This window comes from Antennarius striatus, chromosome 2 (assembly GCF_040054535.1).
Source record: "Antennarius striatus isolate MH-2024 chromosome 2, ASM4005453v1, whole genome shotgun sequence".
NCBI lineage: Eukaryota > Metazoa > Chordata > Actinopteri > Lophiiformes > Antennariidae > Antennarius > Antennarius striatus.
This window is the reverse complement of record NC_090777.1, coordinates 3,652,943-3,666,649: the sequence shown is the minus strand read 5'-3', so window position 1 is coordinate 3,666,649 and position 13,707 is coordinate 3,652,943. Positions and strand designations below refer to the sequence as shown.

At 44.0% G+C, this 13,707-nt stretch overlaps 2 protein-coding genes across 2 annotated transcripts; both read right to left on the bottom strand.

Moving 5' to 3' along the window:
• Positions 1 to 1,796: 1,796 nt before the first annotated feature.
• Positions 1,797 to 5,244, bottom strand: LOC137602724 (HLA class II histocompatibility antigen, DRB1 beta chain-like). The gene is given in 6 exon segments (XM_068325694.1): positions 1,797 to 3,149; positions 3,679 to 3,792; positions 3,869 to 3,936; positions 4,021 to 4,228; positions 4,645 to 4,917; positions 5,076 to 5,244. Coding segments are annotated over 5 exon segments (675 nt in total). The 5' UTR covers positions 4,898 to 4,917; positions 5,076 to 5,244; the 3' UTR covers positions 1,797 to 3,117.
• A 2,678-nt stretch (positions 5,245 to 7,922) lies between these two features.
• Positions 7,923 to 12,522, bottom strand: LOC137602716 (H-2 class II histocompatibility antigen, A-U alpha chain-like). The gene is made up of 4 exons (XM_068325682.1): positions 12,056 to 12,522; positions 11,720 to 11,965; positions 10,166 to 10,450; positions 7,923 to 9,812 (listed from the first exon to the last, which is right to left on the bottom strand). Exons 1-4 carry the CDS (start codon positions 12,135 to 12,137, stop codon positions 9,691 to 9,693), a joined length of 735 nt encoding a protein of 244 aa, XP_068181783.1. The 5' UTR covers positions 12,138 to 12,522; the 3' UTR covers positions 7,923 to 9,690.
• Positions 12,523 to 13,707: the final 1,185 nt, after the last annotated feature.

Here is a 13,707-nt window from a genome sequence, read left to right as displayed (position 1 = left end):
TTAACGTTGAAGAAAATCAAATATGACCATATTGAACCTTCATCAACATTAACGAGGACTAGTTAGTTAGAAGTGGTCAAGTACCTGTTGTTGAACTTTATTGTCGTGAATGATTCACACCCAGTTAACTGATGAAGAGAAAAACACTTGAGTTAACAAGGTGGACAGCAGCGAGACCCTGAACGCACCATCAAGCCTGTTGTGCTCAATGTGTGGTGTCATCGTGGTGAGGTAAGGTGTCACCTGTGAGGTGGCCCCTGTGTTCAAGGTGAAGACCCGAAAGCGGAACCGAGGCTGGGGAAAAGTAAGACCAGAACAGGCAGCTAGTGAAGGGATTCAGCCAAAGAACACGGGTAGAACACAGACACCAGGCTCGGGGATCTGAAGTTCTGGAGTGGGGCGACCAGGCAAGGCTGGTAAGGAGGGGGTAGGATAGGAGAAAGTTAAGAAGGGGTCACATGACCAGGAGATAGATGAAGGTCCAGTAGCGTCTCTGTGGTCTGATGTGAAGCTGCGATGGACCCCATGATGGAGACAGGTGCGTCTGAAGATGTCAGGGGTTAGAACACAGCTCCGTCTCCTGCAGAGGTGGGTTGTAAATCCAATGCCTGTGGTGGATTTCTCCTGGGATCAAGGAGAGAGGAGGATCTGTGAAGACACATGGAGAGTCGTCCACCAGCGGACGAGATTCAACTGATCCATCAGATAAGGCTGGAGACAGATCACCAGCTAACTTATTTACTCCGTTGTTAAACACTGGGTTAAACACCCACCACTAGATGAATCTATGGCCTCACCTGACATTATGAAAGAAAAAAATGGAAAATGGAAGAAATTAAATGGTTATATTTATCCGGTGATGTGTTTTATAAAGTTATTTCCCGTTTAACATCACCAATTTTAGATTACTTTTAGTCAAAATTGCTGAATTTTCACATGAAATACTGAGAAGTTACCTATGGTGAGGCAGCAGCCAACCGAGCCTCGGCTAGTGAGCCAGTAATGCTCTCTCTCTATATGCCCCTATAAAATGTTCAAACATGTTTGCTATATGAACTACATTTCCATGGTTCAGCTAATGTATATATTGTACAGTGTTTTTTGTCAACAACTGTATGTGTGTAACGTCTTTCTTGAGTTGAGTCCTGACAAGATTCCTGGTCGTATCCTGAGAGACTGTGCTGACGAACTCAAAGAGTCTTCACAGACATCTTCAACATCTCCCTGAGCCAAGCTGTTGTCCCAAACCTGCCTCAAAGCCGCCACCATCATCCCTGTCCCAAAGAAGTTGCCCCCATCCTGCTTCAACAACTACCATCCCGGTTGCACTCACTCCTATATCACGAAGTGCTTCGAGTCATGCACCACATCAAGTCTACCCTTCCTTCAACCATGGACCCTCTTCAGTTTGCTTACCGGTCAAACCACTCAACCGATGACGCCAACTCCACTGCCCTACACTCGACCCTCACCCACCTTGAGACCAAAGACTCACACGCCAGAATGCTGTTCATCCGCTTCAGCTCACCATTCAACACAATCAACCCCCAGCAGCTCATCCATAAACTGGACCAGCTTGGACTCAACACCTCCCTATGCAACTGGCTGCTGGACTTCCTGACAGGGAGATCACAGACAGTTGACCTTCCCCTTGTCATCAGGAATGCTCAACCAACCATCCTGGAAGATGCCGTTCCCCAAAGGCAACAGGAGGGCACATTATGCTATCATCAGGCTGCCTTACTTCCAGTGGCTTCCACTCCACTAGCTGGATCATTAGCTGTAGCTGGCTTAACTGGTGCTGCAGGTTTTGCATCCGGACCTCCTGAGTCTGATGCTCACGCTCCCTCTGTTCATCTCTCTGCCGTTGATCCTGGAGGAAGGCTTGAGAGATCTTACACAGACTTTCCACCGTCTCTGGCGCCCTGCCATAGGTTGCTCCTGCCTCCTCCTCTTTCTCTTTTATATGCACCGTCAATGATGGCTGGTTTTTGTCATTTGGCGTGCTCTGGATCTGGTAGTTTTTTTGGTTGCCATTATGTTTCTACCACCATTGATTGCCACTCATCCCACCTCTGACACCATATGTAAATGGGTTTGTTTGATGAGGCCAGGTATACAGAAATGAGACCAAAAGATCCTTTTATTTCTTTACTCTCAAGTTCAACAAAAAAGACCATATGCTGTCAGCAGCACATCCCCCACCTTGAGCTGATTCAGACAAAATCCCCAGAATGCTTTAGGCCAAGGCCTTCATACTGTTGGTAATGACCAACTGCCCTATCAAAGGAACATAACCCAAACTCGCCCATACTTTTGGTGACAAAATGAACAAAAAAACATTTTAAAACCACATGTCACATAATTCCACTACTCGTGGTAAGCAGTCTGCTTAAATTCAGCAACCCCACCATGTGTAACAAAACCATATACTTTTTAACAAAAATCTACCACCCCTATCACAGTGGTATGCTCTGGTCCCTTTCAGCTCCCTATAAAAGTATCACTGAAACCAGGTGTGAATCTTTTAGAAGATTTATGCCAGAGCAGGTCGTAAGTATTACATGCATTTGTTTGACCTGAATTTAAATAAATGATTAAATCAGGCACTTTCTTTGTCTTTTATAAATCATGTGAAAAATAAATACAAGGTAATAAAAATGGGCACAAACTGAAAACAATTGTGATGCATAGCTGGCCTAGCAGCATTCATGTGTACAAGTTGGGCCATGTGGATCAAACAAATGTTTGGGGAGGTGCTGACCATGTGGAGCAAAAATAAAAAAGAATAAACTAGACCAGTACTAATTAACACATTTTAGTTGTAAGGGCAGGCTGGAGTTCAGAGAAAAGAAGCATCAGACAGGGAAGATCCCAGACCAGATCCCAGACTAGACCTGGTCCAGGACTGCCAGACAAACTCCAACACAAACAGCAAGATCCAACTTAGTCCTGGACCAGCTTTGGTCGGTTTCAGCATCAGAGTAGAGGTCCACAGTGTTCCACGGGGGGCAGCAGAGACAGCCTACTGGGATCAGGACTGGGTCCAGGATCAGCTCCCATCCAGGATCAATTGGAGGTCCAGTCACAGGAAGGGTTCCAGGATGAGGATCAGGTTCAGGAGATGTCGGTGGGAACCAGCATCCGTCCTGGATCGAGGACATCAGACAGAGTTAAGCTGGATCATTAGGCTTCTGGTCCTGTGTAGGTCTACTCTGTTCTAACTCTGCTTCCACTTGGTCAATAGACTGTGGTCTCAGCTGGTCTAAACTGGTTTGAACTGGTCGGAACTGGTGTAACGCAGTCTGAACTGGTTTGAAGCAGTCTAAATTGCTTTGAAGTGGTCTCAACTGGTTTGAGCCAGTTTGAACTGGTTTGAAGGGGTCAGACCTGGTTTGAAGCTGTCTGAACTGGTGTGAGCCAGTCTGGACTGGTTTGAGCTGGTCTGAACTGGTTTGAAGGGGTTTGAACTGGTTTGAAGCTGTCTGAACTGGTTTGAACCAGTCTAGACTAGTTTGAAGCTGTCTGAACTGGTTCGAAGTGATCTGAACTGGTTAGAAATGGTCTGAACAGGTTTGAGCCAGTCTGAACTGATCTAAACTGGTTTGAGCCGGTCTGGACTGGTTTTGAGCGGTCTGAACTGGTTTGAAGCAGTTTGAGACTGTGCACTGCCCTGACCTCCAGCCTTCTTCTTGTAGTAGATGAATCCAGCCAGGGACAAGATCAGACCCAGGATCAGTCCTGAAGCCCCGACCACGATCTTGTTTCTCTCAGACTTGGGCATGGAAGGGTCTGAGGATAGACAGGTAGACACAGGTTGACGGCAAGACAGACAGGTAGACAGCTGTGCAAACAGACAGGTATTTACCCCAGGTGGTGACCAGAGGCTGTTTCAGGCTGATGTGCTCCACCACACAGGAAATGGTCTCTCCGGACCTGACAAACACATCACAGGGCTTGCCACACAAAATGAGACTGAACCTGGGACGGACCAGGATCTGTGTCTGGACCTGGACTCACCTCGGAGTGTACTCCAGGTGGGACTGGATCTGGTAGTACCAGTCAGCGTCTGGCAGCTCGTCGGTGACATCGGCGGTGACTTTGTGTCCATCTCAGAACCAGTTGATGCTGATCTGGGAGGGGTAGAAGTTGTAGACGCTGCAGACCAACATGTTGGGATGTCGCCCGTCGGGCAGCGTCACAGCCCGCAGTCTCACGTAGGGCTGAACTGGGACGACCAAGACTGTGATCATTAATGCTGCAGGTTTCAGTGCCGCCATTAGGGGGCGGAATTCTCCAAAACAAAAGCATGAAGCGCTCCAGAAGACGAAGAGAGGAAACCACATTTAAATACTCGGTGCTTCAAAATGCAGCTTCATGAAGAAAAACATTTCAAACAAACAAACACTGTGACCTGAGAGTTGCATCGAAGAGAGTCCAACAAGTTACCATGGAAACAACAACAGAACAGAGTCCATGGTCGTTGTTCTGAGGGACAGTACTGTAGTAGCCCTGTCTCTCCAGTGACGTCACTGTTGTGATTGATCCCTCGGCTGATCTTGAATCCAATAATTACTTCAATAAATAATTGAAGTGATCATAAGATCACTTAATAACTGATCTGATGGTGTCACAGAAACTCACCTGATTTGCCCAGAGTAGCATCGGTGTAGGTGTTGATGTTGTATTGACAGAAACTGTCCTTTTGTCGTTTTGCACCTTCCAGTATTTCTGAATGGTTGTTGAAGTAATCTGCTTGGTACTGACCAAACTTAGTGTAACCAACAAAGTGACCCACATTGCTGCTGAAGCTTAGGAACTTCACTTTGTTGAAATAGAAAGAGTTGATGTACTCTATGTCGTTGGGTTTAGTCGAGTTAAAGTTACAGATGCCCATGTCATAAATCAAGTATCCACCTGCAGAGCAAAGAGAGAATCGTCTGTGAAGCAGAGTCTACTGACATTCCACCAATCATTCGTGGTGGAATGTTTAAATGTTTAAATACTTGAATGTTAAAATAATATAATAAACTACAAAGCATAAATGTGTGAGAGAAGTTGACAGTCTATTCAACCTCAGCATTGCTGAGTCCTGCTGCACTGTGGTTTTTCCCCTGGCTTTGGGTCTCTTCCGTCTGACCTTCTGAAGCAGTGCGATCATGCTGGGCAGGAGTCCTCCCACACTTCATCTTCCCTTGATGGATCTGCAGCCCTTTGAATGAAGTCACCTTCTGTAAACCCGCATTTACACGTTCCGAGAACCTTCTCATTGTCTTTGTTTGTTCCGTTTTTTGCCATTTCATCCATCAGAGTAGGCCCATTGTCAGGTTCAAACAACCTAGAACATTTAAAACACACTCACAAAAAGGAGAAGACAACAGTTTATATTTTTTACTCGCGAGGAGAACGGACAGAGATGTGGTCAGTTACGGATCCCCAACCTGTTCTCAAAATGTCTCTGCCGAACCCTCTCCTTTATTCACTTGGGGCGTTCCCTGTTTACATTATTTTTCTAAGGGATGGGGTCAGAGAAACAACAGTAAAACAACACCTGTGGAATGATGCCATTAAAGAGTTCATAATTCTTCTTTTTACGACATCCTCTCCTTAAAAGAAAACAACCAGGCACATTCCTGACTAGCAGTTCAGAGGTCATGCCCTGCTCAAGGGACCTCTACTATCACTCCAGTGATCCCATTGCTACTGTTGTCTCCCTGAAAAATAACTCAATACATAGCAAAACACTTACACACAGACATAAACATTTATATGGTCATGAGGTGTAATACAAAGAATAAAGGAATATAAAAGAGTAAATATGACATAACTTATATACATTATTCTAACACCCATCTTTCATCCCGCCTCTCAAAGGGTCTTCGGGTTGTTTTTCTTTGTGCCTTGTCATAGTCAGATTGGAAGTGCTTCCAGTGTGTAAGGTGACTAACCGCCCTCTCCTGTTACCGTCTCTCCCGTTGTCCACCGGTCTTTCCCGATTGCCCACCAGACTTTCCTGGCTGCCAACTGCTCTTTCACAGTAGTCGATGGTTCTCCAGATGTGTAATTTAGATGACACGTCTGGACAAACTGAACATGGACAAACTGCGTCAGCTAAGTCGAGAGGTAGAAGTGAGTGCGCGGACTGAAAAGCTTGGGAACTGCTGCTGTAGAGAATTGACTCAAGAACTTAGCCCCGCCCAGTCGCTCTTGCATTTTACTTTTCGGTTGGAGATGCAATGGGACAGGCTACAGATTTCCTCCTGGTTTGCAGTGCTTCACGATAAGTGGAATTAAGTCAAATTTGCTGAAAAAGTTTAGAATTGGTGTTGTGAACGGAGCAATGTGAAACTAAACAACTGTGGTAAATATATAGCATACAGAGCGCTTGTTTGTTGCCTGGATTGAATGGTGCAAATTGTAAATTAACTAGCTAATGTCAGCTAATGGTAGTTAGTTAGCTAACATCTTAGCTAAATAACTTTTAACAAATAGTTATTTGCTGTGAGGCAAGAGGCAACAGTAACTACAAAAACTCATTCAGTTTTTTTTCTTCTCCAGTTATTGAGAGATTTAGTCTACCACCTGATGCTAAAGTATGTTACAAGGATGCAACAGGAACAGAACTTGATGAAGAAGTATTCAGCGACATCATTGGACAAGGCAACCTGGAGTTGACAGTTTTCTTTGATGATGGTGAGATACACAGGCAGGTTTAATCAAGTACTATACACACTAACAAATAAAATACATATTTTCCGTTTCCTTCAGACTCCATTTCCTTTAGACTTCAGAAGCTGGGGTAAGAGATGTCTGACCCATGCTTCAGCTCCAGTTCCTCAACTATAATATGAGGTCCCCTGCAAGAAACTAAGAATGAAAATGCAAGAGATTCAGTATCTGCTAAACAGGTTGCAACAAAGCTCGAATCGTTTTTGATTTTGACTCTTCTCTACTCAAGTCTTGAAAAGTTTAATACTGCCTGCTTTTACATTCTCTGTATGTTTGCTTGTTTTCTCTTTTCATTTCTTATCAGTTAGTTGAAGCTATCTTAAGAAGCAAGTCTGGTGGTGAGGAAGTACTACAGGAGTACCAAGCAACAGATACTCTGACAGATGCTATTAGAAGACAAATTGATACGTACTTTCTGTTTTATTTCAGGAACACTTTTATGATGCTGCAAGCAGCACAGGATAATTTTCTTGGCATTTGATAACTGTCCAACGGAAGATGCGTCGTGGATGTTCACTACCACCAAATAGCCCTATGGACATTTCTCTAGGGGGCCCAAAAATCATCAAAGGACTGTCAATGTTGAAAGGCAGCTTGATGGGGATGCTAGTCAGGAGGCTAAGTCTTTGCTCAACCATTATACCATTGTATGTACTACCTTCATTCACAAATGTGATGAAGGTGTGTTATGTTTGTTAGAGTTTGTTATGTTAACATTAAAAATAAATAAATAAATAAATAAAATACTTTTTTTAATGCTCAGTCTTCTTTTCCTTTCGCTTTTTCCTTTCATGGGTCACCACAGCGAATCAGTTGCCTCCATCTAACCCTGTCCTCTGCATCCTCTCCTCTCAAATCAACTACCTACCATTGGAAACTCAGCATCCTTCTACCAATATATTCTCTATCTCTCCTCTGGACATGTCCAAACCATCTCAGTCTGGCCTGTCTGTCTTATCTCCAGAACCTCTAACATGTGCTGTCCCTCTGATGGACTCATTCCTGATCCTATCCATCCTGGTCACTCCCAGAGAGAACCTCAGCATCTTCATCTCTGCTACCTCCAGCTCTGTCTCCTGTCTTTTCCTCAGTGACACTGTCTCTAGACCAAACAACATCGCTGGTCTCACCACAGTTTTGTACACCTTTCCTTTCAGTTCAGTAAGAGGATAAAATAAATGTCAGTTTTTGAAAGAATTTTATTAGTGGATTCATTCTTACAATAATTTTAACACTTGAAGGTGTAGATAGCCTGACACTGAAGTGAGTAAAGCTAACACTAACCAGTGTGTAATAAAGCATGTCAGCAGTGTTACTTGTCTAATCATGTAGTGTTAACTTAACTCTGTTCAAGGAGTTGCAGAAGGAACTCTCACACAGTGTTAAATGTTGAACTGTTTGCAAAGCTGATGTTACTCTAGAGAGTGTGGAGCTATATAAACCCTGAAAAAGTGTTGAAATCAACACTGTGGGAGTCACTTCAACACTGGACAGTTTGCTGCGCAATGCTGTCTCCTTATTGTAGTTTGTTCGAAAACCTAGGAATGGCAGGTTGGACATTAGCCTGTAGTCTGAGAGGAGGATAATGTCTAGGTTTGGTTACTTAAGGAGGGGCTTGATCACAGCTACTTTAAAAGATTGCGGCATATATTTTTAAGGACTGATTACTTATTGACAGTATGAGTTTATTAGTTAATGGTTACACCACTTTGAGAAGCGTAGTTGGAATTTTGTCTAGCAGACTGGCGATGGGTTTAGCAGAAGAAATTAGGGGATTTAAATCGGAGAGTACCATTTGCTGAAAGCATTTAAGGATCTTGCTGGTTTTAATCGATTTTTGTGGGTCGCCAAATTCTTTCCAGTCTGCAGGAGCGTTGCATGAGTTTGCGGACTGATGGGTTAAACCATGGGAAATGTCTGTGGGAAATTCGGCACGACGGCATAGTGGTTAGCACTGTTGCCTCACAGCAAGAAGGGTATTTTTTCTTTAAATTTATTTATTACTGCATCAGAGATTGATCTTGTCAGGAAGATTTTATCCTGCAGCCCACTGTTAGTTGGGCAAAGTCAAAAGTAACTCGGGTGTGATCTGACAAGAAGCCGTTTTGTGGGAAAATAGTCAGGTGCTCTACATCTACACCATGGGTAAGATTAAGATCGAGGGTGTGGTCGTGTGTAGGATCATCCACCACCTGTGAAAAACCTAAAGAATCTAGCATAGACTTAAACCCAACGCAGAAACTATCATTCACACTGTTGAAACTGACTTTTAAACCTCTTATTACTATAACCTTATGTTTGGTAACAGCCAGATTAGATAAAAATTCAGAAAATTCTATCAAAAAAGAGGAATATGGTCCAGGAGGGCAATGTGAAATTACAAATTCAGAGGAATCAGTTAATTTATTTGAGGACCCTAGCACATTCAAGCTGAGACTTTCAAAAGTGATGTAGCTAGACTCAGAGTTGTAAATGGCTGCCACGCCACCCCCTCGTCCACTATCACGCGCTATGTGAACGTTGATATGGCTGGAAGGAGAGGCTTCATTACTCATTCTTATGTAGACAGGTTTCTATTAGCCCGAAAATATCAATGCTGTGATCGGTTATTAGGTCATTAACTAAAAGAGCCGTAGATGATAATGATCTAATGTTCAAAAAACCACATTTAATTCTCCTGTCTGGAATTTGTCTGGGTACACACTTAATGTGGATTCAGTAACTGTGGTTAACTGACGTAATTATTCTAGATTTTGGCAGTCTTACAGTTCTGTAGAGTGTCTGTGTAGGTTCTCAGTTATCCAGGTCATGGTTATCCAAAGCTGTTTAAATCAATCCACTGGACTTTAAGGAAGTTCCTGAAGACTTTTCGTCTCTCATTCAAGAGACTTCTTCTGTTCTGAACTGAAGAAGTCCAGTTGTGAAGACCGGATTGATAGTGACATCACAAGTCCAAGCCAATCAGCTGCATTCGTTTCCTTTGATAAGGAAGAAGGTTCCCACAGCCACGCCCACGAGACCCACCGTCAGACCCACGCCACAAAAAACTGCTGGACCGATGCTGGGCTGGTCCACCTCCACATCTGGAAGCACAAAAGGTCCTTTAGCCATCATCCAACCATCATCCAGCCATCATCTAATCATCATCCATCCATCAGCCATCCATCATCCAACCGTCATCAACCATCATCTATCCATCATCATCCATCATCCATTATCAATTATCATCCATGATCTAACCATCATCCAACCATCACTCATAATCCATCATCATTAATCATCATCTGTCATCCGTCCATCCAGGTTCTCTCCAGCCTGACTTTCTCCTTTTTTTCTACCATTCAGGTCTTGTTTGTTCACTTCGTATTTGTTGGTTTGCTACTTCCTGTTTGTTGGTCAGCACTAGTTTGAGGGCTTTGAAGTAAAGGTTTGTCACCCCAGAATCTGGTGAGCGGCTGCTTCAGGGCCTGGTGGTTCAGGGTACAGCTGTAAATGTCTCCCTGCTCTGGGTTGAACTCCAGCCTGGAGAACTGGTTGAAGGAACCGTCGTCGTTGGGGAATGGAGCATTGATGCTAATTCCTTCCTTCACCTCCTCGTTGTTCTTGATCCAGGAGATGTTTACAGGGGCGGGGTAGAAACCAGTCGCATGGCAGATCAGGACGTTGGGCTTTCCCAGCTCCACGTCGTCGGCGGGGTAAATGATTGGACGGTTTGGAGGATCTAGACAGAAACACAAGGACAGTTATTCCCTTGAGGAGTTGGTGTGTTGTAAGAAGCACAGACAGAGTTTTCCCAAGCTGTTCAAATCAATCCACTGGACTTAAAGAAAGTTTCTTGAAAACGTTTCGCCTCTCATCCAAGAGACTTCTTCAGTTCTGAAGGTGGCTGGTCTTATTAACCAGCTTATTAACTCTGTGGTGTGTAGTCAGTGCTATTCACATTTTGATGACCGTAGTTGAAACCCATCTGGCTCCTCAACAATGGTGGTAGGGGGTGTCAAAGGCGGTCATTGAAATGCATGTTTCACCTTTGTATACTAATGAGGGTCATTAGCATGAGACACATAGATATATAGATAGATACTTTAATAATCCCGGAGGAAATTGCACATATCCACTGCTCAGCCAAACACCAGGAAAAAACAAAAACAAAACAGGACAAGACATACACTACACTAACAGACACATGTAGCATTAACAGTACATATACTAAAAAAATAAAAATAAAAATATAAACAGTATAAAATCAAATTAAAATTAAATTACATCACCTGGGTTGATCTGCTGAGTCCATCTTTTTGGGAGTTTTGAAAGGACCTAATTGTAAATGAGTGAAAGGTGATGTCGCAGACCATCCCCCCCTGTTGAAAGATGACTTCTCCACCATGACATGGATGCCTTCATTCACTCCTCTCTCAAACCATCTGTCTTCCCTGTCCAAGATCTGAACATTGGTATCCTGAAATGAGTGTCCCTCTTCCTTGAGGTGAAGGAAGACTGCTGAGTCCTGACCTGATGAGTTGGCTCTTCTGTGTCATGCGTTTTTGTAATGGTTGTTCGTATACAAAGGTTCTGTGAAAGTTGCATTTTGACAACCCCCCTTTGACACCCAACCAAGGTCGTCGAAATGTGACCACACCCTGCAGGGTTAATAAGCTGGGACAAGACCAGCCACCTTCAGTACTGACACTTGGATGAGTGGCAAACTGTTTTCAAGAAGCTTTCTTTAAGTCTAGTCGATTGACTCAAACAGCTTTTGATAACCATGACCTGGATAACTGAGAACGTACAGTAAACAGACAGACAATGTTTTGTGGGAACCAAAGGACATCCAGAGATGACAGAGGAGAACCTGCAGCTGAAACATGTGAGAACCTGAACACTGGACTGAAAGAACACGCATGAGGACAGAGAAAGAAAAGTGAGCTGCAGTCTGTTCACAGAGGACAGGAGGAAGAAGAGTTTTGTTCTGAAGTTTAATGATCTTTACCGAGATGAACTGCTGGGTTTTCCAGAGCAGTCAGCGTCTTATTAAGGTTTCCTTTGCAGGTATGTAGATTTTCCAAAGCTGTGTCAAAGACCCTGTCGTAGGCCACGGGGTCGGAGAAGTCGGGCAGGAGGACAACTCCTCTGTTGTTGATGAAGTCTGCGTACCAAAGCTCTTCACTGTCCAGAGAATACATCTCCTCTCCATCAGAGGCTGAACAACCAGAGATACGAAAGTGTATGTGTTGACCTGAAAATACAAAAACAAGGTTCAGCTGTCTGCCTGACTTTCTGCCTGTCTGTCTGTCTACAGGTTGTAACGTGACTGACATAAACTTACTGTCAGCAGAGACACAGAGGACCAAGGACAGAACGACGATCTTCATCATCATCGTATTCATCAATATCAATATCTTCGTCATATCATCATCTTCATTTTCGTCTTCACCTCCCTGGGCTCGAACCAGTGTGATCCTGGGAACCGTCAGTGGAGGACTGGTGACAACGCCACAACAGCTGAAGTGTCATCAGAGAACAGCCAACCAGAATTGAGGAAATGTTGACATCACCAGTCACCAGGTAGAGACAGGCTGCTGCTGCTGGACATGTGTGAACTGATCAGTAATCAATACTGTTGTCAGACAGCGTATTCCGTGTCCTCTGGTACTTGTGCTGGGATGTCGTCTTTGCAATGGAGTCCAACTCGTTGGTAGTGTGGAACAGAAAGTAGAGAACAGACTACTTCCTGTTGTTAACTCGATGTGGCGCTGGAGAAGCTCCTCTTCCTCAGGTGAATGTAGTCAGACCAGTCTGACCACAAAGACGTCCTGCAGCGCCTGAACGCAGCAGCAGCCCAAGGAAAGTCACACATCTTCCCTTTGTGTCAGAGCAGCCAATCAGAAGAACCCCTGCTGATGAGTCATGAGCTGTTAGAGCAACTGAAGTGTTTTCATTGATCAGCTGCTAACCACTGCGGCATCTAACCTGGATCAGAGGTTACTGGTTACCAACAGGTTGGCTTAGCATTGCATCTGCGGTCCAGGTGAAAGCTGACTGTAGCACACCTGTGGCTAATGCTAGCGAGCTGAAGCATGCTACATGTGAGGAGGGCAACTGTTAGCTTGTTGAGGAACTGAGACGTACCTGGTTAGGCAGCCGACCAATCAGAGGACTGACGCAGACAATGTGTGGTAGGCCTACAAACATCCTGCTCTGGCATGTAAACATATATGCAGTAATACTGCTATAAACGTGTACATAATCACACAGTAATACTGCTATAGACGTGTAGATATAAAAACAGTTATACCGCTATAGACGTGTACATATACAAACAGTAATACCGCTATAGACGTGTACATATACAAACAGTAATACCGCTATAGACGTGTACATAAGCAGTTGGTTTTTGTTGGGAATTTCCATTGAACCATAGAAAACACCACCAAATGCATCTGCGTGCACAAACATATATAGCACAACACTTAGTCCTAGTCTATTACATAATTTTCTGAACACAAAGTACAGAACAAGCAGCACATAGATAACTATAACTGAGTCAGGCTGCTGGTGAGCTCATTCTTCAAGGACAGTTTGACCCAAACACTATAAAGATCACGGTCAATGAACATTCGAGGCTCTTCTCCAGAGGTTTTTTGCTGCGTCTGTTGGAAAGCCCAGCGCTGTATCCTCACCAGTATTTTAAAAGCTGCTGAACTTTTTGAGTAAACCTGATTTTGACTACAATTTGTCTCATAATTGAAGATGCACCTCTCAACCGAGCTAAAGAACCGAAAAGGGTTTTGTTCAGAGTAAAGCCCTGACAGTGTCATCACAGTTAACAAACTGAAGTTTTTAAAACCAGACCAACCAGCTGAGCTGGAAATCTTCCCAATTGAAGCTAATTCTGACAAACACAAGAGACCAACCTGAGGGGATGATGAACAGCACAGTTAGAGGAAGATGAGAGGAGCGGTGGAGAACCAGAGGAAG